Source organism: Odocoileus virginianus, chromosome 20, assembly GCF_023699985.2.
Source record: "Odocoileus virginianus isolate 20LAN1187 ecotype Illinois chromosome 20, Ovbor_1.2, whole genome shotgun sequence".
In the NCBI taxonomy this organism is placed as follows: Eukaryota; Metazoa; Chordata; class Mammalia; order Artiodactyla; family Cervidae; genus Odocoileus; species Odocoileus virginianus.
The window spans coordinates 25940571-25961391 of record NC_069693.1 but is presented as its reverse complement, the minus strand read 5'-3'; the positions used below and the strand labels follow the sequence as shown (position 1 = coordinate 25961391).

The 20821-nt window shown below is 51.5% G+C and overlaps 1 protein-coding gene across 1 annotated transcript; it reads left to right on the top strand.

Annotated features, from left to right (window-relative positions):
* Positions 1-14888: 14888 nt before the first annotated feature.
* Positions 14889-20567, top strand: HSD11B2 (hydroxysteroid 11-beta dehydrogenase 2). The gene is made up of 5 exons (XM_020884896.2): positions 14889-15226; positions 18665-18877; positions 18994-19179; positions 19289-19426; positions 19630-20567. The coding sequence occupies exons 1-5, from the start codon at positions 14962-14964 to the stop codon at positions 20040-20042; spliced, it is 1215 nt and encodes a 404-aa protein (XP_020740555.1). The 5' UTR covers positions 14889-14961; the 3' UTR covers positions 20043-20567.
* The last annotated feature ends 254 nt before the right edge of the window (positions 20568-20821 follow it).

Below are 20821 nucleotides of genomic sequence, written 5' to 3'. Positions count from 1 at the left end.
ATAGCAACTCCTGCTTGGTCATGTGCTGATTCTGGGTCCTATACATGTGTCTTTATCTGTCTACCATATAAATGCTTGTTTCCAGGACTGATAAACTATATGGACTAAATATCAATGCTACCCTGGCCTCAAAAGTACAAGACAAATCAACTCTAATCTGGAATTGTAGAACTTAGGGTTGAAGAGAGATGGTGACCCAAAAATCAAGGTGGAGGGTGAGCCATTATATGCCCACAGAGAAGGGAGGGACTGGAGAGTCAAGCCACCAAACCCTGGGTCCATCTGCCTCCAAGGCACTGCTCCTAGATGTCCTGTGCATGCATGCATGTTAATTCATTTCAGTCATGCCTGACTCTGTGACCCTATGGACCATAGCCCACCAGGCTCCTCTGTCCATGGGATTCTCCAGGCAAGAATACTGGAGTGGGTTGCCATGCCCTTCTCCAGGGGAGTCTTCCCAACCCAGGGATCGAACCCAGGTGTCTTATGTCTACCTGCTTTGGCAGGCAGGTTCTTTACCACTAGTGCCACCTGGGAAGTCCCCCCTAGCTGTCCCATGAGTATCTAAATGCAGCACATCCCTATATGCCCTTTTTGTCCTTGCCACAAACCTCCTTCTCCCTTTAGGCCCTCCAAAAGGCACCACTACCTACCCAGTCTCCTCCTAGTCCTTGCGCATCTAATCCAGACAGTCCCCACAACCAGGCAGTTCCTCCCTCCGAAATACATCCTCTGTCCATTCTTCCCACTCCACTCTAGCCCACAGCACCAGTTTCCCCTGTGCTGTCTCTGCAGCAGCCTTCTGTCTGTCTCCCTAACATCAGCCTGCCTGCTTCCAGTCCCTTCTCCTCTTAGCTGCCAGGCTTTCCATTCTTTCTGATCATTTGTTAAAGTGGGTAGTAGCCTGAATAATGGCCTCCTAAAGATGTACATATCCTAATTTCTGAAATCTATGAATACACTGCCTCTCAAGGCAAAGTGTACTTTGCAGATATGAAAGGGTCTTGAGATGGAAGACAGTATCCTGGATTACCCAGGTGAGCTCAGTGTAATCACTAGGACCCTCACAAGAGAGAGGCATGGGATGGTCAGAGTGGGAGGAGACGTGATGATGAAAGCAGAAGTCAGAGAGATTTGAAAACACTATACTTCTGGTTTTGAAGACAGAGAAAGAAGCCATGAGCCAACAAATGCAGGTGTCCTCTTGAATCTAGAAAAGGCAAGGAAACATTCTCCCCTAGAACCTCCAGAAGGAACCAATCAGCTGACACCTTAACTTTAGCCCAGCGACACCCATTTCAAACTTCTTATCTCCAGAACTGGAAGATAATACACCTGTGTTGTTTTAAGCCACTGAATTGGCTTCCCTGCTGGCCCATGGGTAAACAATCTGCCCCCAATGCAGGAGATGTAGGTTCGATCCCTGGGTTGGGAAGATCCCTTGGAGAAGGAAATGGCAAACCACTCCAGCATTCTTGCCCGGAAAATCCCATGGACAGAGGTGCCTGGTTGCTACAGTCCATGGGGTCGCAAAGAGTTAGACACAGCTTAGCAACTGAACAACAACAGAGCCACTGAATTAGTGGCACTTTGTGGTATCAGCAATAGGAAACTAATACAGTGGGTTTCAAATAGGATTAAGTACATGTATCTTTAACCAATGAAAGCTGTTTCATTTTTAAAAAATATTTATTTATTTGGTGGCACCAGGTCTTAGTTGTGTTATGCAGGATCTTCAATCTTCATTGCAGCATGCGGGATCTTTGGTTGTAGCATGCAAACTTGGTTGTGGCACGTGGGATCTAGTTCCCTTACCAGGGACCAAACTCACACCCCCTGCATTGGAAGCATGGAGTCATAGCCACTGGACCACCAGGGAAGTCCCGAAGCTGTTTCATTTAAAACAAAAATGACTGCCCAGATATCTGAGTGACTCCAGGCCAAGCTCTCTGAAAAGAAGACTTCCTCTGGCCAAATCTGAGTTTTAATAGCACAGGCAGTTTGATGGTGTCCTGATTCTGTCATCGTGGTGTGGTCACCAGTCCAGAACCTGACACTGCCCAGGGCATCACCTACCGAGGAAGGCCACACTTTGCTAACACCACCTCATCAGTCTTCTGTTTAAGTTACCTCCAGGGCTTTCTTTGCCCTTAGGATCAACTGAAATGCCAAAGCTTGGCTTCCAAAGCTCAGCTCAGCTAGCTCCTATCCACCTCCTCATCCCTGTCCCCTGATCAGTGCATCTCCTGCAACCCAAGGCATTCACTCCCATCCCCCAGCCCTTTCCCACAACATTCCCTTTACTCAAAGTGTAGTTGGTCTCAGCTCCTCCTGCCCTACTCTGGCCGGTTTCTATGAAAACATGAGACACATTTTTCTGGGACAGAATTCATCCCCTAGGGCAGGACTTGTTCTTGTCCAGAGTGGCTGTCCCTGACTAGCAAGGCAGGTCTGCCCATGGTGAACAGCCCAGGCTAGAGAGACAAAAAGACCTAACTGTGGTTTAAAGAACTTGTACACATGTGTGTGAGAAGGTTCGAAGCTCACTTACCTGACTCCTAGAATTGCCACAAGAGACCCCGGGGCAGTTCACCCCAACCTGGGCTAGACCCACAGCCCATCCTTAATTAGAGTCAATGTATCCCCAGGCTTCCTGGGACTTGTTTCTTGTCACAGGGCATATCAATGGTTACCTGTTTCAATCCCAGCTTTACCAGTCGCTAGCTGGGTAAATTCCCCAACTTCTCTAAATCCAGTTTGCTCCTATGTGAAGTAGCAGTAACAATAGCTCCTTACTGGATAGGGCCATGATGAGGCCTGAAAATGTGGTCCTGCATATGAAGCACATAGAATGTTCCACTGGTAATGGACACTGTACATATAATCTAGACCCTACTTATCTTTCTATCAGGAAATGATGCTCTCCATTTCATTAACTAATGGAGTTAAATTTTAATTATCAAATTCACTGGTGGGATGTGGTTAGCCATAGATCTTGTTCTCTGGAACCATTTTGTCTTAATCACAGTACCCTTTCCAATGGGCCTTGGATGAGTCAGCCCATTTACTTGGCTTGTCCCCATGGCCACAAGCACCTCTTGCCCTGGCAAACATAGAGGCCTTGTGACTGTTGCTCTTTCTACCTCCACTGTGGGCTCCCCTCCCCATCAGTCCATTCTCCTGATAGCTTGGGGCTGTAAAAAAAAAAAGAAAGAAAAGAAAGAGGGAAGAGGCCCTGCCCTGGTGATCTAGTGGTTAGGAAGACACGGGTTCGATACCTGGTCTGGAAAGATCCCACATGCTGTGGAGCAACAAAGCCTGCATACCACAACTATTGAGCCTGCACTCTAGAGCCCATACTCTGCAAACAGAGAAGTCAAGGCAATGAGACACCCACGCACTGCAACTAGAGTGGCCCCTGCTTGCTGCAACTAGAGAAAGCCCACAAATAGCAATGAAGACCCAGCACAGCCAAAAATAAAATAAATAAATGAAAAGAAGGAAGGAAGAAAAAGAAAGGAAGAAAGGAAGGCGAACTGATTATTTTACTTCTTGCTACCACTCTCAATGACTCTCCCTGCTTCACAAGAAGCAGCATCTCCGTATACCATGAAATTAGAATAAAAGCCTCCTCATTCACCACGGCCTCCAAGACCTCCCTTACCCCTTGGCTCCCTCTGACCTCTGCAGCCTCCTGGCTCCCCTCTCCTCAAAGGACCAGATTCCCTCTTATATTAGGGATCTTTGCATGTGATGTTCTTGCTACCTGGAACATCACCTCCTCCTAGAAAGCTTTCTCCAACCCTCAGAATAGAAGAGGCCATGAGACTCTGCTTTCCCTCCTGTGTGTCACGGCTCCTTGATTGTGTAGTGATCTGATTTGGGGCTGTCCTCCAGCCACAGGCAGAGACCACAAGGGCGGGAGTAGTTATCTAGCTCACCAAGGCATTCCCTAAGAATGGAGCCTGGAACACAAATGCATTCAATAGGGGGAGGAGCTAAGATGGCGGAGGAATAGGACGGGGAGACCACTTTCTCCCCTACAAATTCATCGAAAGAACATTTGAACGCTGAGCAAACGTCACAAAACAACTTCTGACCGCTAGCAGAAGACATCAGGCGCCCAGAAAAGCAGCCCATCATCTTTGAAAGGAGGTAGGACAAAATATAAAAGATGAAAAGAGAGACAAAAGAGCTAGGGACGGAGACCCGTACAGGGAAGGGAGTCGTAATAGAGGAAGTTTCCAAACACCAGGAAACCCCTCTCACTGGCGGGTCTGGGGAAAGTTTTCAAATCTCGGAGGGCAACCTAACCAGGAGGAAAAATAAATAAAACCCACAGATTACATGCCTAAAAGCAACTCCCAGCAGAAAAGTACCCCAGACGCCTGCATCCGCCACCAGCAAGTGGGGGCGGAACAGAGAGGAGCGAGCAAGGACCGGGCCCGAGTGCCCTGAGGGCAATCGGAGGAAGCTAACTTGAGATAGCAACTTAAACTATGGGATAGCAAGAGAGAGAAAATTAACCAGCCCGCACACACTGCGGGCCCGTTCGCAGAACAAAGGAAGGAGTGAGCGATCCCAGAGAAGAGCTAGCCGGCTGCAGGCCGGCCCATCCCCCGCGGGAGGCAGGAAGCAGGGGAGAGGGGAAAGGGGCAAACTTGGCCCCAGAGACGGCACCCCCTACCAAACTGCAAACAGGCCTCCAGTTTCTAACCAAAGACTTCCTGAGATTCTGGATGGTTGACATCCTCTGGGAGGGTCGCGGCTAGAGACCAGACACAAGGCGCACCCAGTAACCGGCAAAAACTGAGACTGGGCCCGCGGAGGGGAGAAGGCGCACCGCACCCGGGGAGAGTGCGCCCGTCAAGCTCCTGGCTGCCTGAGCTGCTCGGGCGGGGAAGGCACAAGATGCAGGCGCAAAAAAGTCCTCGCTTTTGTGGAGAACCCGCTCCCTATACAGCAGCCTGGAGCCTGAGCAGTGTAGACGAGAAAAGCACGCACGCCCGCCGTGAGCAGGGCAAACCCAGTGTGGCCGGAACACTGCGGGTCCTCTCCACACAGGCCAGTGACATTCGTCTGCAGTGCCCCTTCCTCCGCACAGCACGACTGAACAAGCGAACCCAAACAAGGGATCACCTCCAGCCGCTTGTGTCAGGGTGGAAATGAGACACTGAAGAGACCGGCAAACAGAAGCCAAATAAACAAAGGGAACCGCTTCAGAAGTGAACCGCTTCTGAAGTGACCGGTACAACAGATTAAAATACCTGTAGGTAACACTGACTACACCGGAAGGGGCCTATAGATATCAAGAAGTGTAAGCTGGAACAAGAAGCTATCTGAAACTGAACCGAACCCACATTGACCGCAACAGCTCCAGAGAAATTCCTAGATATATTTTTACTTTTTTGTTTCTTTGTTTGTTTAATTAAAACATTTTTTTCTTTTCTTTTTTAATTTTTTCTTTTATTTTCTTTTAAAATTCCCTATTACTTCTCTATTACTCCTTAACTTTCATTTTCATATATTTTTTACTATTTTTTTAATTAAAAAATTTTTTCTTTTTTTCTCTTATTTTCTTTTAAAGTCCTCTATTACTCCTTAATTTTCATTTTAATTTCACTATAACCTTGTGGGGAAAAAAAGAGGCCCTATTTTTAAACCGAACTTCATATATATTTCTTAAATTCTTTTGTTTTTGTTTTTAATATTGTATTTTTAAGAGTCTAACCTCTACTCTAGATTTTTAATCTTTGTTTTTCAGTATTTTATATCAATTTTGGACATTTAAGAATCCAATATTCTCTACCCATTTTTACTCAGGAGTGTGTTGATTACTCTCTACCCCTTTTGACTCTCCGTTTTCTCCCCAAGATCACCTCTATTTCCTCCCTCCCCCTTCTCCCCCCAATCCAATTCTGTGAATCTCTGCAGGTGTCTGGGCTACGGAGAACACTCTGGGAACAGACGACTGTGTAGACCTGTCTCTCTCCTCTTGAGTCCCCCTTTTTCTCCTCCTGCTCATCTCTGTCTCCCTCCTCCCTCTCCTCTTCTTCATGTAACTCTGTGAACCTCTCTGGGTGTCCCTCATGGGGGAGAATCTTTTCACCATTAACCTAGAAGTTTTATTATTAGTGCTGTATAGTTGGAGAAGTCTTGAGGCTACTGGAAGAATAAGACTGAAATCCAGAGGCAGGAAGACTTAAGCCCAAAACCTGAGAACACCAGAAAACTCCTGACTACAGGGAACATTAAGTAATAAGAGATCATCCAAAAGCCTCCATACCTACACTGAAACCAACCACCACCCAAGAGCCAATAAGTTTCAGAGCAAGACATACTATGCAAATTCTCCAGCAATGCAGGAACATAGCCCTGAATGTCAACATACAGGCTTCCCAAAGTCACACCTAACACATAGACCCATCTCAAAACTCACTACTGGACACTCCATTGCACTCAAGAGAGAAGAAATCCAGTTTCACGCACCAGAACACCGACGCAAGCTTCCCTAACCAGGAAACCTTGACAAGCCAATCATCCAAACACACCCACTGGGAGAAACCTCCACAATAAAAAGGAACCACAGACCACCAGAATACAGAAAGGCCACTCCAGACACAGCAATCTAAACAAGATGAAAAGGCAGAGAAATACCCAGCAGGTAAAGGAACATGAAAAATGCCCACCAAGTCAAACAAAAGAGGAGGTGATAGGGAATCTACCTGAAAAATAATTTAGAATAATGATAATAAAAATGATCCAAAATCTTGAAAACAAAATGGAGTTACAGATGCATAGACTGGAGACAAAGATTGAGAAGATGCAAGAAATGTTTAATAATAAAAATAATAAATAAATGTTTAATAAAAGAGTCAATTAAAAATGAATAATGTAATAAATGAGATCAAAAACACTCTGGAGGAAAACAACAGTAGAATAACAGAGACAGAAGATAGGATAAGTGAGGTAGAAGATAAAATGGTGGAAATAAGTGAAGCAGAGAGGAAAAAAGACAAAAGAATCAAAAGAAATGAGGACAACCTCAGGGACCTCTGGGACAATGTGAAATGCCCCGACATTCAAACCATAGGAGTCCCAGAAGAATACAAATGCATTCAATAGATGTTTGTTGTATGAATGAAAGCGGGAACAAACAAATGAAAGGATAGTGTTACTTAACAGGAATTCTTTTGTGAAGCCTTTTGTAAATAATACCTATTGAATTATTTTTGGTGTAAAAATGGATTTTCCTATACTAACGTCCCTTCGTCATAGTAAATCTGTTATTTCCACACCCCTTGTAAAGATTTTTTTTCCTTCGCTACTTTGAATACATTTTCCTCCCATTAACTTTCCCTTCTTGAGTAGCTTTTGTGACCACTTTGTGCTTTAAGAAAGGAGCGCTGTTTGGTGTATACAATATTCTCTCAGCTTCCTTGGTAAGAAGACTCTGGCAGCTTTCTCACTGTTGACACTAACTGGTACAGCTTGGAACACGATGTCACCCCTCCAGAACTCTCGCAGACCTAGATAAAACTTATTCTGTGTCTCCAGTCAGGAACAAGGTGTTTGGAAGCAGCACCTTATGCAACAGAGCTGATGCAGGGCCATCCCTCAGAGGCAAATGACGTGAAAATGATGGTGCATGGAGAATGTGTCCACAGAGTCCTAGGAATTAATGATTTTAAAGCTTCTTTGGCAGTAATTCAGTTTTTATTTTATATTTCTTAGAAAAACGAAGGCTTGTATTTACTACATGTGTTATCTAATATGCAGAAAGGTGGGTGGGGAAGGGTATCCTGTGTTGATAAGGATTTCCATGGCAGCTCAGTCAAAGCTGCCCTGTTTGCAACTGGCCACCTGGCCCTGCGCATGCTCTCTGGGAGCAGTTTCGCTCTTTGGCGTATTTTTGTTTCCTCATTTCTATGGGGGAATGGTGCATACATACAAAGTTGTTGACTGTTCTTACTTTATTTCAGAAATGTGCAAGGCTGATGCACCTGGATTTTTCCTCAAATACTTTAAAGCAAATTATGTGGTGGAACCTCTCATGCCTGCTCCCAGAGGAATTTCCTTTGAGTGCTCCCTCATATCTCAAAAGCTTATGTAACCTGACACAATTATCTAAAAAGCCTTGGAATCCGAAAGAACAGAGATCTGAGCTAGGAATGAAGGTCGGAGCTGGGAAAGACATGTTCTCCCCTGCTTGGGGACCGGGTCATACTTCACCAAGACAATGCTCAATTCAACTTCCAAAGAAAAATCTTAACCCCTTGACCAGGGGTTGTACTTGCTTATTTCTCGGAACAAGGAATCTCTTGACAAGGTGCTCAAGGGGCATTACAAAGCCTTAGACCTGGCTGGCGGTTAAAAATATTTCTATAACTATCTTGAGCAGCTAGTCTTCCCAAGATGAAAGCAAGAGTGGCTTGGACCCCTTCCACAGGATAACTGACTCAAAGATCAACCCATCCTAAGAATCAGGGTCTCCTGCCAGCAGTTAGAGCTGCAAAGTGGGTGGGGGTCTGGAATCCACATTTTCACCAAGTAGTTAGTCCAGGTGATTCTGATTCAAGCCCAGCTCTGTTCCCAACTCTAGAGTGAGAGAAGGAGAGGAGGACACAAACTGTAAGTGCAGACCTAAAATTGGGGCTCCATGAGAAGATGACTCCGCTGTGTACCCAAGAGCCCTTGGGCCAAGAAGCTCTCTTTCTCCTTTTTGTTTTCACTTTTAGAAATCCCAGCCCTGCTTGCTATTTGCATACCAGCGGTGAGGGACCTCCAAAGAGAATAGGCACCACTCATAGGTGGTTGGCTTTTCAAGGAATTTGCTGGAGAAAATTGTAGGCAAGGCAGTGAACAAAAGTCTCCTCCATCTGGTTTCAGTTTATTTAAAAAAACAACACACATAGGCCTCCTACCAGCAATCAGAAAACAGCCACAACTCCCCAAGTAGGGTATTAGCCACGAGGGGTGGGACTGAATTATGTATATGCAAATGAATTAAACCAGCCAGCCAACAGCAACTATTTTTTGTATCTTTTGCAGTTGTTCTGCCAAGAAAAGGCCTGAATCAGGGTGATGGAAGCTGTAAGGAAGCAAGTTTTGGAATTAGTTTTTAACAACTTGCCTTAATTCTACCATTGGGAGACATGTTTCTAATCCAGAGGCAAATTTTATTTTTATTTTTTTATTTTTTGGAACAGAGAAGGGCTTACTGCAGGGCCAAGCAAGGAAAATGGGTGGCTCGTGCTCAAAAACCCTGAACTCCCAGAAGCAAATTTTAAAAGGTTGATAGTCTTTTGCCTGGGTATTGCCCACTGAATAATGCCAACCTCCTTGGCTGACAGGGGACAGTGCTGCCTGGTGGCTGGGGAGCAGAACATCTGGACGGCTGAGTAATCACTGAACCTCATATATAGAATTGTGGTACCTGCTTCATTCGAATGATATGAGGAGAGTACGTAAAATTAAATATGAGGAAGTCGAACACAAGGGCTGGCAAGCACACAGTAAATATGACAGAGGATTAAGAATAAGTCGGAGCTGCACTGCAGGACTCAAGATGACCAGTTTCACCTGGAGTCAGCCAAGCTCACCCAGTAAGTGTTCTCAGCTGGGATCTGCCTTTCCCCTGGGACTGGTCCAGAACACCCTTGAGAGCAAATTCTCTTAGTGTTTCCCAAGCTCAAGGGCCCTAATCCCCAAATATCTGCCTTCAGTCCTGGAAGTAAAGAAGTTCAGGGGAGGGTGCCGGACAGAGTTTGAAAATGCAAGTGATCCTTCTGGCTTCCCGCATGTCCCCATTCCTTCTGCGCAGTAAGCAAAGGGCCTGGCTTCCCGGTGCACAGCCAGAGGAGATGGACGGGGCACGTGTTCATGCCTGGGAAGCTGACAATCTCCCAGGCTCTTGTACCACCTGAGTGGTGTGCTGGGGACCACAAGCACCCAGCTGCCTCTGGGCTCAACCCTCGCATGTCCATGAGCACTTCAGGCTCAGTTTGTCCAAAACAGACTGCTTTCCCTTGCAGGGATGCACCAACAGGACGCCCAGCCTCCCCTTGTGCCTTTTCCCCAAACCCATTTCCGAGCCAACCAGGACAGGGTCTTATTTGCTCAAGACCTTTCCCAGCTCTCCTTTGCTCTCAGAATGAAGTCAGAGGCGGTGAAACATTGTTGTTTAATAGGTAAGTCGTGTCCAACTCTTTTGGGACCACATAGACTGTAGCCCACCAGGCTCCTCTGTCCACGGGATTTCTCAGGCAAGAATACTGGAGTGGGTTGCCATTTCCTTCTCCAGGGGATCTTTCTGACCCATGGATTGACCTTGCACCTCCTGCATTGGCAGGTGGATTCTTTACCACTGAGCCACCAGGGAAGTGCATGGCAAATGTAGCTCTGTGTTAACACAGTTCTCAGTCTTCGAGCTCTGGTATACCTGAGTTTGAATCTTGGGGCTGGTCCAAGATTCAGACTTAGGTGAACCTGAGTTTGAGACCCTGAACAACTTTCTTAGCCTCTGGAAGCCTCAGTTATATTTTATATTCCTTGAATATAAAATAGTAATGATGACACCCACTACAAAGGGCTCTTGTGAGGCCTCTGCACCCAACCCAAGGCTTGGGACAGAGCAAGAGGTTTGGAGGCCAGTGCATGGAATGAAGATTGAAGATGAGCTGGGAAGGGTGTGGCTCCCAGAACTAGAGAAGATGATGAGACCAGTTTTGGACATGCTGAGTGTAATGGGCCTATGGGTGTCCAGGGGAGGCATCCAGGGGCAGACGGACATGTGGGCCTGGAATTAAGTGTCTTGGCTGGAAAGGAGCGTGGGAGTCACCAACATGTGAGTAGGAAGATGAGCTCATGGTGGGGGAGGGACCGAGCATGAGCCCTCCACAGCCAGAGGTTCACCCACAGGGAAGAGAAGCTTATGAAGGAGGCCAGGAGGGAGAGCTGGACAGGTAGGAGGGAACCCAGTAGCTGTGGCTTTGCAGGTGCCGAAGGGAGAAAGGGCCCAGGGTACAGAGGAGTTAACTGAAAGCAGAGATGTGTCCTTGGTATTTGAGGACTAGCTTGTCATTCACTGCTGACCTCTGGCGTGGCCAGGAGCCGGAGCTGACTCAGAGCTAGAGTGGGAAAGAGGAGAGTGAAGATGGTGACTGGAGACAGTTTTCAAGAAATGCAGCTGAGAAAGGGGGCGGGTGTCGTGGGGAGGAGAGTATGAGAACAATGCTTGGGGAAAGGGATACAGGATTGAGTGAGAGAAGTTCTTTATGGTGGTTCCCAGGGGGAGAGGGCAGAGCCAAACTGGGGTGCCTGCTGCCAGAAAGGACCCAGTGGTTAGTTGTTATGGCCACAGTGCCCAGCACGGGGCCTGGCACACAGTAGGAACAAAATACAAGTTTGGTGTCTTTGAGGACAGGGAGGGATGCAATGTGGAACTTGGGAAAGGGGGTGGCCATTGGCAGAAAGAGGTTCCTCTCTGCCATTGTGTAGTGATGGGGTGCCAGGGGTGAGCAGAAAGCAGGGCCTCCTTGGGATTCTGCTGCCTCTGAACCTAACCACAGAGGAAGAAAGGGGCGATAGGGAGCGCTTGGCTCCAGAAATGCAGTGTGTTAAGAGAACAGAAAATAAGCTCTTAGAGACTGCCACTTGGCAGGCCCCATCCTGGATTTCTGTTCCTGTCATCCTCACATCCAAGTCACCTTCACTTGATCCCCTTCAGAGCCGTGCCCTCCCCCAAAGGCCAGCAGATGGTGCCAGCGAGCTGCTGGACTCAGCTGGAGCAGACGAACCAGACTGCCAGCCCCCGACCCACGGCATGGCCCTCCAGAGCCTGGGGCATGCTGAAGGTTTGGCTCACCAAGTTTCTGATTAAGGAGTGGGGTGGGTGGTGAGGGCAGGGGAGAGACCAAGGGAGACTGTGGGTTGAGGGCCTAGGGGTGAGGTGGCTCAGCGGCTCTGCTCCTTCCGGTTGCCCTTCATCTCTCTGCCCCTGCCAACCCTCCCTTATCTGCTGGGGCTCCTGCCCTCTGCTCCCCCTTCTCCTCCCTGGAGGGCCCTGCTAGCCCAGACTCCTGGTTCTGGCAGAGGCTGGTTCTCTGCCCTTGGGCAGGAACAGCCTGGCACCAGGCCTCAGACAGGGCTGGGCCAGCCCCTCCCAGACATGACTGCCTAAACCACCTTCCTTCTACTTCCAGAATGTTTCCAGCTGATGAGAGGTAAGGAGTCAGCTGCTCAGGTGGCCACAATGAGCTGGAGTATACATCCTGGGAGGAAGGCCTGGCCTAGGAAGTAGGATGAATTTCTGGGAGAGAGGGGTGTTAAATACGAATGTGGCAGATCATCCACGAGACCCAAACCACACAAGACAAATATTTCTGTCTCAGGTGGCGCAGTGTCCCAGAAGCTGAACTGGAAACATGCCCCACCCATCCTAGCATCCTACACTCCACAATCAAAGACAATTCCCTAAATTCCTCTCTCAGCAAGTCTCTCTCCCCATCCCAGGCTTCCCAGTGGGTCAGGGTCCTTCATGGTTCCTTCCCAGGAGTGTAGGATCTTGTTTCTCAGACTCTCCTCACCTTGCTTTCCAGCTTCCACCTCCCTACCCTTTTTTTTAAAAATGCATGTATTTAGGCTTCGCTGGGTCTTTGTCGCTGCGCACAGGCTTTCTCTGTTACGGCGAGCGGGGGTTACTCTCTGTTGTGCTGTGGAGGCTTCTCATTGCGGTGGCATCTCCTGTTGTAGAGTGCAGGCTCAGTAATTGCGGTACGCATGCTTAGTTGCCCAATAACATGTGGAATCTTTCCAGACCAGGGATCAAGCCTGCATCCCCTACACTGGCAGATGGATTCTCAACCACTGGACCACCAGGGACGTTCCCCAACTCCCTGCCCTTTGACTCCTACTCTGGCAAGCTCTGGTACTACCTGTGTGGCCTTAACCTTGAAGGCTGCCTGAGACACCCCCTCCCCAATCCTCTCCTCTACATCCCCTCCACAGTCCCAAGGGACTTAATGGTCTGAAGCTGCAGAAACCACACTCAGACTCTCAGTAGGGTGACTAAAGCTGGGAGGGTGTGGGCCCCACAACCCAGAGTCTACGGCTCATATTGGGATGCCAGGTCAGACAAGTTGCTGTGTCCACCTGTGAGACTGGGCCACAGGTTCAGAACAATAGGAGTCAGCACATTTTGGAAAATTAATGTTTCCCTGAGTTTCTGAAGAATGACGCAGACCAAGGGAGTCACCAAAAAACACACATACACAAATGTGCTTACATGCATATACAGGGTCATGGCATGGGGACAGACATGTCATTTGTGTATGGACAAGCTATGGAGTCCATGGACAGAGTGTACACAAATATAGGCATACATAGGTACACAAGGTCATGTACCCAGGGTCAGACACACATATCCTCCCCAGCCCTGCTTCCCAGGGCCAGGGCTAACTTGTCATCTGTACTTACAGTAGAAGGAGGAAGAAGTAGAAGCTCAGAAGTGGCTCTGGGAAGGACCGCTTAAGTAGGTCTGTCTCCCTGCTCCTCCTAAGATAACCCTGGCTCACCAGGGGGCCATGCCTGGGTGGCAGAGAAGGCTTTGAGGAGGCATTGCCTTGAAGCCTTGGCACAGAACCTGAGCATCTAAGATAGAGAATGGGCAACATAACTGGGAGGGGTCCCCACCCATGACCCCCACCCAGGACCTAGTGTGGGCATAGATGAGGCACTGGGCAAGGGTTCAGAAGAAGCAGGGACCTCCTGCACCATGGGCTGACCTACCGACCTCAGCACAGGGCCTGGCAGTGAGGTACTGGCGCCACTTTCCTGTGCTGGCAGAGCCTGGCAAGGATGCCAAGCACAGGGTGCCAGCCACCAGGGTGGGCAGAGTGAGGGCCCACAGGGCCACACACAGACACAGACCATACACACAGGCAGGGAAATGCACCCACACTCACTCACTTTATACCCTGGGGGATCCTGGGAGCAGGACAGGGATCACCCTGTCCTAGAGGCTGCCCTCACTGACTCCCCGGGTGTCCCCGTTGGCCTGGCTCTTGGGGTCCCTGGGGTTGAATGGAGAGTGGGCTGGAGTTAATGGGAGGCCTAGATGCTTCCTCAGAACCCCCCTCCACACACTCACGCCCACACATGTACACTTGTGTGGCAGGAGGGGGGGGGGGAGGCGGAGTGTGGGGAGGGGGTTTGCTGCACACCCAGGGCTGGAAAGTGGAAGGAAGTGGGGGATGGCGGGGCAGAGACTCCCAAGAATCTGGTCTGTCACCCTGCTCCATCCGGCCCCCAGCCCCAAATCGGTCGCTGGCCGCGGGTAGCTTAGGTGTGAGCGGGTGTGCTAGGCACCTGCGGCAGCTCAAGGCGTGGTGTATGCGCCGGCGTTGGCCCAGGCTGCCGGGTGAGGGCGGCTGGTTCCCCGAGGTATTCTGGCAGGCCCGGCTGGCCGCGGAGGTGCGGTCAATCTGAGGATGGAGGTTGCGTGTGTCCTCAGGTGTCCCGAGCAAGTGTGAGCTGTGGATGTGCTCACCTGGCAGTCGTGGCTCAGCGGACCAGCGCAGGAGTGAGCGCATGCCGGCCACTAGGACTAGACCTACCACACCTCTCCCGGGCAAGGCCAGCGGCAAGTTGAGCAGTTGAGCAGCAACTTTGGGACTTGGTTCCGGCTTCTTCGAAAGAGGATCTGACCGCGGGGGCGGGGCAGAGGGCGGGAGGTAGAGGTGGGGGCACCTGCCCGGCACGGGGTGCTGGCAGAGAAGTAAAAGAAAGCCCCGCCCCTTCCCCGCCTCCGTTCCGCCCTCGCCCCCGCCCCCGGGGCTCTTTAAAAGCTCGGCCCGAGGGCGAACAGAGAAAGCCAGTATCCCCTCCGCTCCTGGCTGGTGTCCTGCTGCACCCCCGCGTCCCAGCCCCGAGTCCCAATCCCTGCTCTCCAGCCCGGTCGCCATGGAAAGCTGGCCCTGGCCGTCGGGCGGCGCCTGGCTGCTCGTGGCGGCCCGTGCGCTGCTGCAGCTACTGCGCGCAGACCTGCGTCTGGGCTGCCCGCTGCTGGCGGCGCTGGTGCTGCTGGCCGCGCTCGACTGGCTGTGCCAGCGCCTGCTACCCCCGCTGGCCGCACTTGTCGTGTTGGCCGCCACCGGCTGGATCGTGTTGTCCCGCCTGGCGCGCCCGCAGCGCCTGCCCGTGGCGACTCGCGCGGTGCTCATCACCGGTGAGTGCGCGGGGCGCGGAGCGCGGCGACTCCCGGTTCGAGGGCGGGACCGGACACCCAGAGGGCTCCCTGTAGGCATGCCAAGGCAACGCGGGACCCCTAGCCGAGAAGTGGGGAAGCCTCTCACCCCTGGGTTCAGGGAGCCAGCCAAGTAGGAAGCGCAGAGCACCTCCCCAAGTCCGGGTTGACTACCTACGGCTTTGGGGAGTATTGAAGGGAAAAGGAGGCAGGGAGTGGGCAGGTGCGCAGGGGAGACTGCGAAAGGAGCCTCCTGGAGCTTGGGGTTAATGCTATGTCCCTCTCCAAGACAGCAGTCTTCCGACAGAGGACATTGCTCTGAGCCACTAAAGAGAATCTTCACCGCCTTGAACTCTGCCTAACATCCCCACGTGGGAGGTCCTGTCTCTTCCCTGGGACCAGGAGGAATAGGCTTAAATGGAGAGTTGGGACCCCCTTCTCCCAATTGGCTGGGCGCCTTAGAGTTCAGAAAAGCTTGAGGTCATCATGAGGGACAGCTGGACATTCAGCCACCCCTCAGATCCCACCCCCCAGACCCAGACTGTGAAGGAGTTGTCCAGAGTCTGCACTCATTATGCCACTCCCATTCCTCCTAGTCCTCTGTGCCTGGGAAAGAGGTGAGGTCTTAGAGAGCTGGGCTCAGGTGCCTCTGACCACCTTGTTGAGCTCTTTGTCTGGAACAAGGAATAAATCTATCACCAGAAGGGGGGAAGGAGGAGCTGAGACCCAGAAGTGGAGAGGGAGAGAAAAGTCAGGGGCACTACTGTACAGCACACTACTAGCTCTACTGTATTGGGGAGGGGGAGCCTGGTCTGTCCCCTAACCCCCATGGCTTTGGACAGGTGCTTGGGATTCTGCTCTCTTGCACTGGTGAGTGGCTTCTCAGAGACCTCAGTCCAGTAGGGGGCCCTGCATGATCAGATGAAGCTGGGAAAACTTCCCAGAGGAGGCCATCCTTGAGCTGGGCCTCAAGATAGGTGGAGATAGGTAAGAGTGTGGAAGGTGTTTTAGATCAGACAAAGGGTGTGGGACAGAGGCTTGAGGCAGGAATGGGCATGGCCTGGGGGGGAGGGGGGCAGTCAGTAAGCAGTCTGGCTGCTGAGATGTGGTGAGACAAGCATTTGTTTCTTGGAAGGGGCCTTGAATGCCCAGCAAGAAGCCAGAATGTGCTGAGGTGAAGGTAGCAGGAGGGTTTGAGCTTCAGTAAAGATGGTGGAAATAGAGGATGGCTCAGGTTGGGTGGGAGAGATGTGAGTTCAGGGTAGAGTGAGAAGTTTCAAGGGACCCCAGTTTTAGTGGTTTGAGGAAGGAGAGATGACAGACCTCCTGGTATGAAAGCAAAGAGCTTCTGCCCCCAAGGACAGGGAAGCTCCCCTCCTGCCTTCTAATTAGTGAGTTTAGCCTCCTCAGGACTCAGGTCATCTTCAGATACTAGTGACCCAGGCAGTCTTTCCTGGGATCTCACCTCAGGTCCTTGTGCCACTACTGTTACATCTCCTAGCCTTGAGCTTGAGAGTGAGGTGAGACTGAGTCTTCCCTCAGTTCTGGTTGCAAAGTCCCGAAATGGAGGAGGGTAAGCAGACTGCCCAACCCACCCCATCTAAATATCGAGAGTTGACCTCCAAGCTTCCCAATGCCCCTAAACTCTGGGGTTTCTTCACTCACTACTGACTGCAGTACAAGTAGGTGACCAGGCCCTGCCTCACTTGCTAGGAACACTGTGCCTTGAGCCTGCCAGAGCTGCCACCCACCCCTCCCTGGGAATGCTCCTGAGAACCCCTAGCCAAGGCTATTGGGGAGCTCAGCCCTGGGGTCAGGGTTTGGGGTCAGGGTTTGGGTTGAGCGACTGGGTGCTTTGTGTGCACATGTGTGCACTGCTGGGCAGTACGGGTCTCATGGGAGTGAGCCATTGTTGTTCATGCCTCTCTGCAGGTAGATTGGAGGTATGCGTAGGTTTCTGAGTGTGTACAGGTGAGCAAGAGGGTATGAAAGGTGTGGGTGATTGTGTTGGGACCTCAGAGCTGAGGTTCTGGGAGGCCTTAGTTTCCCCATGAAGGGCTTGTCTGCTCTGGATGGGAGCTTAGGCAAATGGAGACACACACACACACACACGTGCTCACTCCCCTCCTCCAGCCAGACTTGCCCAGGAAGCACCTCTCTGCTGGGGCTGGCTAGGGGGCTCCCAGCTACACAAAGCCCAGCTTGCAACCCCCTGGCTTTGTTTTCTCTCTCCACAGAGAGAAGAGGGGAGCTGGTTGTGCAGAACCACTTTGTAACCTCTGATCAGCAGGACCACCATGGGGGCAGGCTCTAAAGAGCTTCCTTCCTCACTGGTCACCCCCCTCCCCACACCCCCTCTTATTGACCACCCAAGGAGCTGGATTGGAATGGGAACAATCAAGGGAGCCGGAGTTTATTAGACCCCTACACTGGCTCTGCCTCGTGGTTTATCTCTCTGCATACCAAAACCAGGAAATTAAGCCTCCAAGAGTGGTAACTGACCTCAGATCACATTTGATGGATGTGGGAAGGGATTCTAATGCAGGTCTGTTCTTATCTTCATCCACTGTGACCCTGTCCTGGGGGCAAGTTATTTGAGGCTCAGAGAATGTCCCAATGTTGCCATTCACTGGAATTCCAAGGGTCAAGCATAAGGTGGATATGGGCCTCCAGCTTGCCTGGAGCCTGGAACAACAGTAGAGGGTGCTGAACTGGAAAGGAAGGTGGAGCTCAGGTTGTACAGGGCCTAGATGATGGGAACAGAGCACTTTGGCTTTATCCTAAGGGCTGTGAGGAGCCTTGGAGAGGTTTTCAAAAGCAGAGGGTATTGTCATTTTGGGAAGGATCCCTCGGGCTACTTAGGCAGAGAATGGATTCAAGGGGGCAAGGTGGGACAGGACTAAAAAGGGGGGCTGCTTCAGTGTCCAGGTAAGAGGAAGAATGCTGGGCAAGGACAATGAGAAAGGAAGGGAGGCTGGGAAGTAAAATCTGCACATGCAAGCTGAGGCCTGATCTCAAGCAGACAGAAGGACATCAGGGCTGAGGCTGGGTCTCAGCTGGGACTGGCTGACCTACCAACAGAGTCCTGACCTTACTGTGTGCCAGCTGAGTGACTTTGAGGGAAGCAACTTAGCATTACTAGGTCTCAGTTTTCTCATCTGTAAGGTGGGGATCATAAGCCACGTTTGATAGGGTAGCTATGAGGGGTCAGGGAGATGACAGCTTTGAAAGATTTGGTCCTCAGGAGCTCAGCCAGAGGGTCCAAGCCTCCCAGAGATGGGCCTAGGAGGGGAGGGCTGCTGATGCTGCGAAGTCAGGAGTCAGAAGCCTGGATCCCATCCAGGCCATGGTGACCCTGGGTTGTCTCAGGCTGAACTGGGCCATAGTGGAGTTCACTGTTGTCCTTCCTTCCCTGACCAGGCTGTGACTCTGGTTTTGGCAACGCGACGGCCAAGAAGCTTGACACCATGGGCTTCACAGTGTTGGCCACCGTGTTGGATCTGAATAGCCCTGGCGCCCTAGAGCTCCGTGCCTGCTGTTCTTCTCGTCTGAAGCTGCTGCAGATGGACCTGACGAAGCCAGCAGACATTAGCCGTGTGCTGGAGTTCACCAAGGTCCACACCGCCAGCACTGGTCAGTAGGCTCAACTTCGCTGGGAAAGGGCATGGCTGGGCAGATGTGAGGGGGCCAGGATTGGAGGTGTGCTGCAGAACTGACCCGCAGCTTCCCTCCTGGCTCCATGCCCTCAGGTCTGTGGGGCCTGGTCAACAACGCAGGCCAGAACATCTTTGTGGCGGATGCAGAGTTGTGTCCAGTGGCCACGTTCCGCACCTGCATGGAGGTGAACTTCTTTGGTGCACTAGAGATGACCAAAGGCCTCTTGCCACTGCTGCGTCGTTCGAGTGGTCGCATTGTGACCGTGAGCAGCCCAGCAGGTGAGGGTCCTCCTGCACTGGAGCAGAAAAGATGCCTCTGCTGGGCGGGGAGAGATACTGGAGTCCCTGGCCCAGGCTGAGGCATCCCCCACTCCCAATCCATCCCCAGGAGACATGCCGTTTCCATGCTTGGCTGCCTATGGGACCTCCAAAGCGGCCTTGACGTTGCTTATGGGCAACTTTAGCTGTGAACTTCTGCCCTGGGGTGTCAAGGTCAGCATCATCCAGCCTGCCTGCTTCAAGACAGGTGAGGCTCAGGGGTTTGGGGGTGGGGCTTGTGGGGGGAGGAGGAGGAAGGCGAGGGAGTGTGGTCTTCTCTGGAGTGGGACTGGGTCTGAGGAATGGGCGTGACTTTGGCTGGGGGCGGGTCTCAGGTTGTGAGTTAGAGACCTGGGTCTGGCTTTGGCTTCCCTCATTGACCCCACTCTGGCCTTGGCACTCCTTCCACAGAGTCAGTGAAGGATGTGCACCGGTGGGAAGAGCGCAAGCAGCAGCTGCTGGCCACCCTACCACGAGAGCTGCTGCAGGCCTATGGTGAGGACTACATCGAGCACTTGAATAGGCAGTTCCTGCACTCTCTGAGCCAGGCTCTGCCAGACCTCAGCCCGGTGGTAGATGCCATCACCGATGCACTGCTGGCGGCCCAGCCACGCCGCCGCTATTACCCAGGTCATGGCCTGGGGCTCATATACTTCATCCACTACTACCTGCCTGAGGGCCTGCGGCAGCGTTTCCTACAGTCCTTCTTTATCAGTCCCTCTGTGCCGAGAGCACTACAGGCTGGCCAGCCTGGCCTGACGTCTGCCCAGGACATAGCCCAGGACCAAGGCCCTAGACCGGACCCCTCTCCCACTGCCCAGTGAGCAGGGCACACGGAGAGCAGCTCCAGCAAAGGAGGCTCCTTGTGCCCTTGCTCCTCCTCCAGGTATTCTGACCCCCAGGTCTGCCCTAGAGCCTGGCCCAAAGGACTCCAACCCCATGCACTGCCGATGCCACAGGCCAGGCCTGGCGAGATGAAGGCTTTCCAGTGAATCTCTGGGCCTCTCCTGCTTCATGAGCCCAAAAGACCCTCCTGGGCACAAGGCTCCACCATGCAGCTTGTAGAACCCAGCTGGATGGGGAGTTTAGTTCAAGGCTTAACTAGAGCCTTAGCCAGGGTCCTACATTGCCTCTGCAAACTAAGGCGAGGTACGTTGGGGACCCCCTCAGGATTATTTCTTGGCACCAGTGCCTCAGTGCTGTGATTTTGAAGGGTGAATCCTGTTTCTTGACTGGCTCAAGGATTAGGGCCCTGACCACCCACCTCAAGCCCCCCAAGCCACAGGGAGGTTACATACTCACCTGATTGCCACTTTTTGAATAAAGACAAATTTTTATATCTCCTAGAATGGGGGAGATGCTCTGTTTGCCTAGGTGACAGGCTGTGGCCGTGTGACAGACTGGGAACTGCCTGGGCAACCCCCAGGGCTCAGCATGGGGGCCGAGGCTCTGGGCACAGGACCTGGTTTACATCCAACCCCCTTCAGTGACCTTGGGCAGATCACATATCCATAGGTTTCCTCAGAGTGAAATGGGGGTAATGACCCCAGCCCAGGGAGTTGTGGTGCTCAGTGAAGCAAACAGGGAGCCCTGGGGGCCCTCT

Coding starts and splice junctions, on each gene's coding strand:
- HSD11B2 (XM_020884896.2), top strand. CDS start 14,962: ATGGAAAGCTGGCCCTGGCCGTCGGGCGGCGCCTGGCTGCTCGTGGCG. Junction 15,227..18,664: donor TCGCGCGGTGCTCATCACCG/GTGAGTGCGCGG, acceptor TTCCCTGACCAG/GCTGTGACTCTGGTTTTGGC. Junction 19,180..19,288: donor GACCGTGAGCAGCCCAGCAG/GTGAGGGTCCTC, acceptor ATCCATCCCCAG/GAGACATGCCGTTTCCATGC.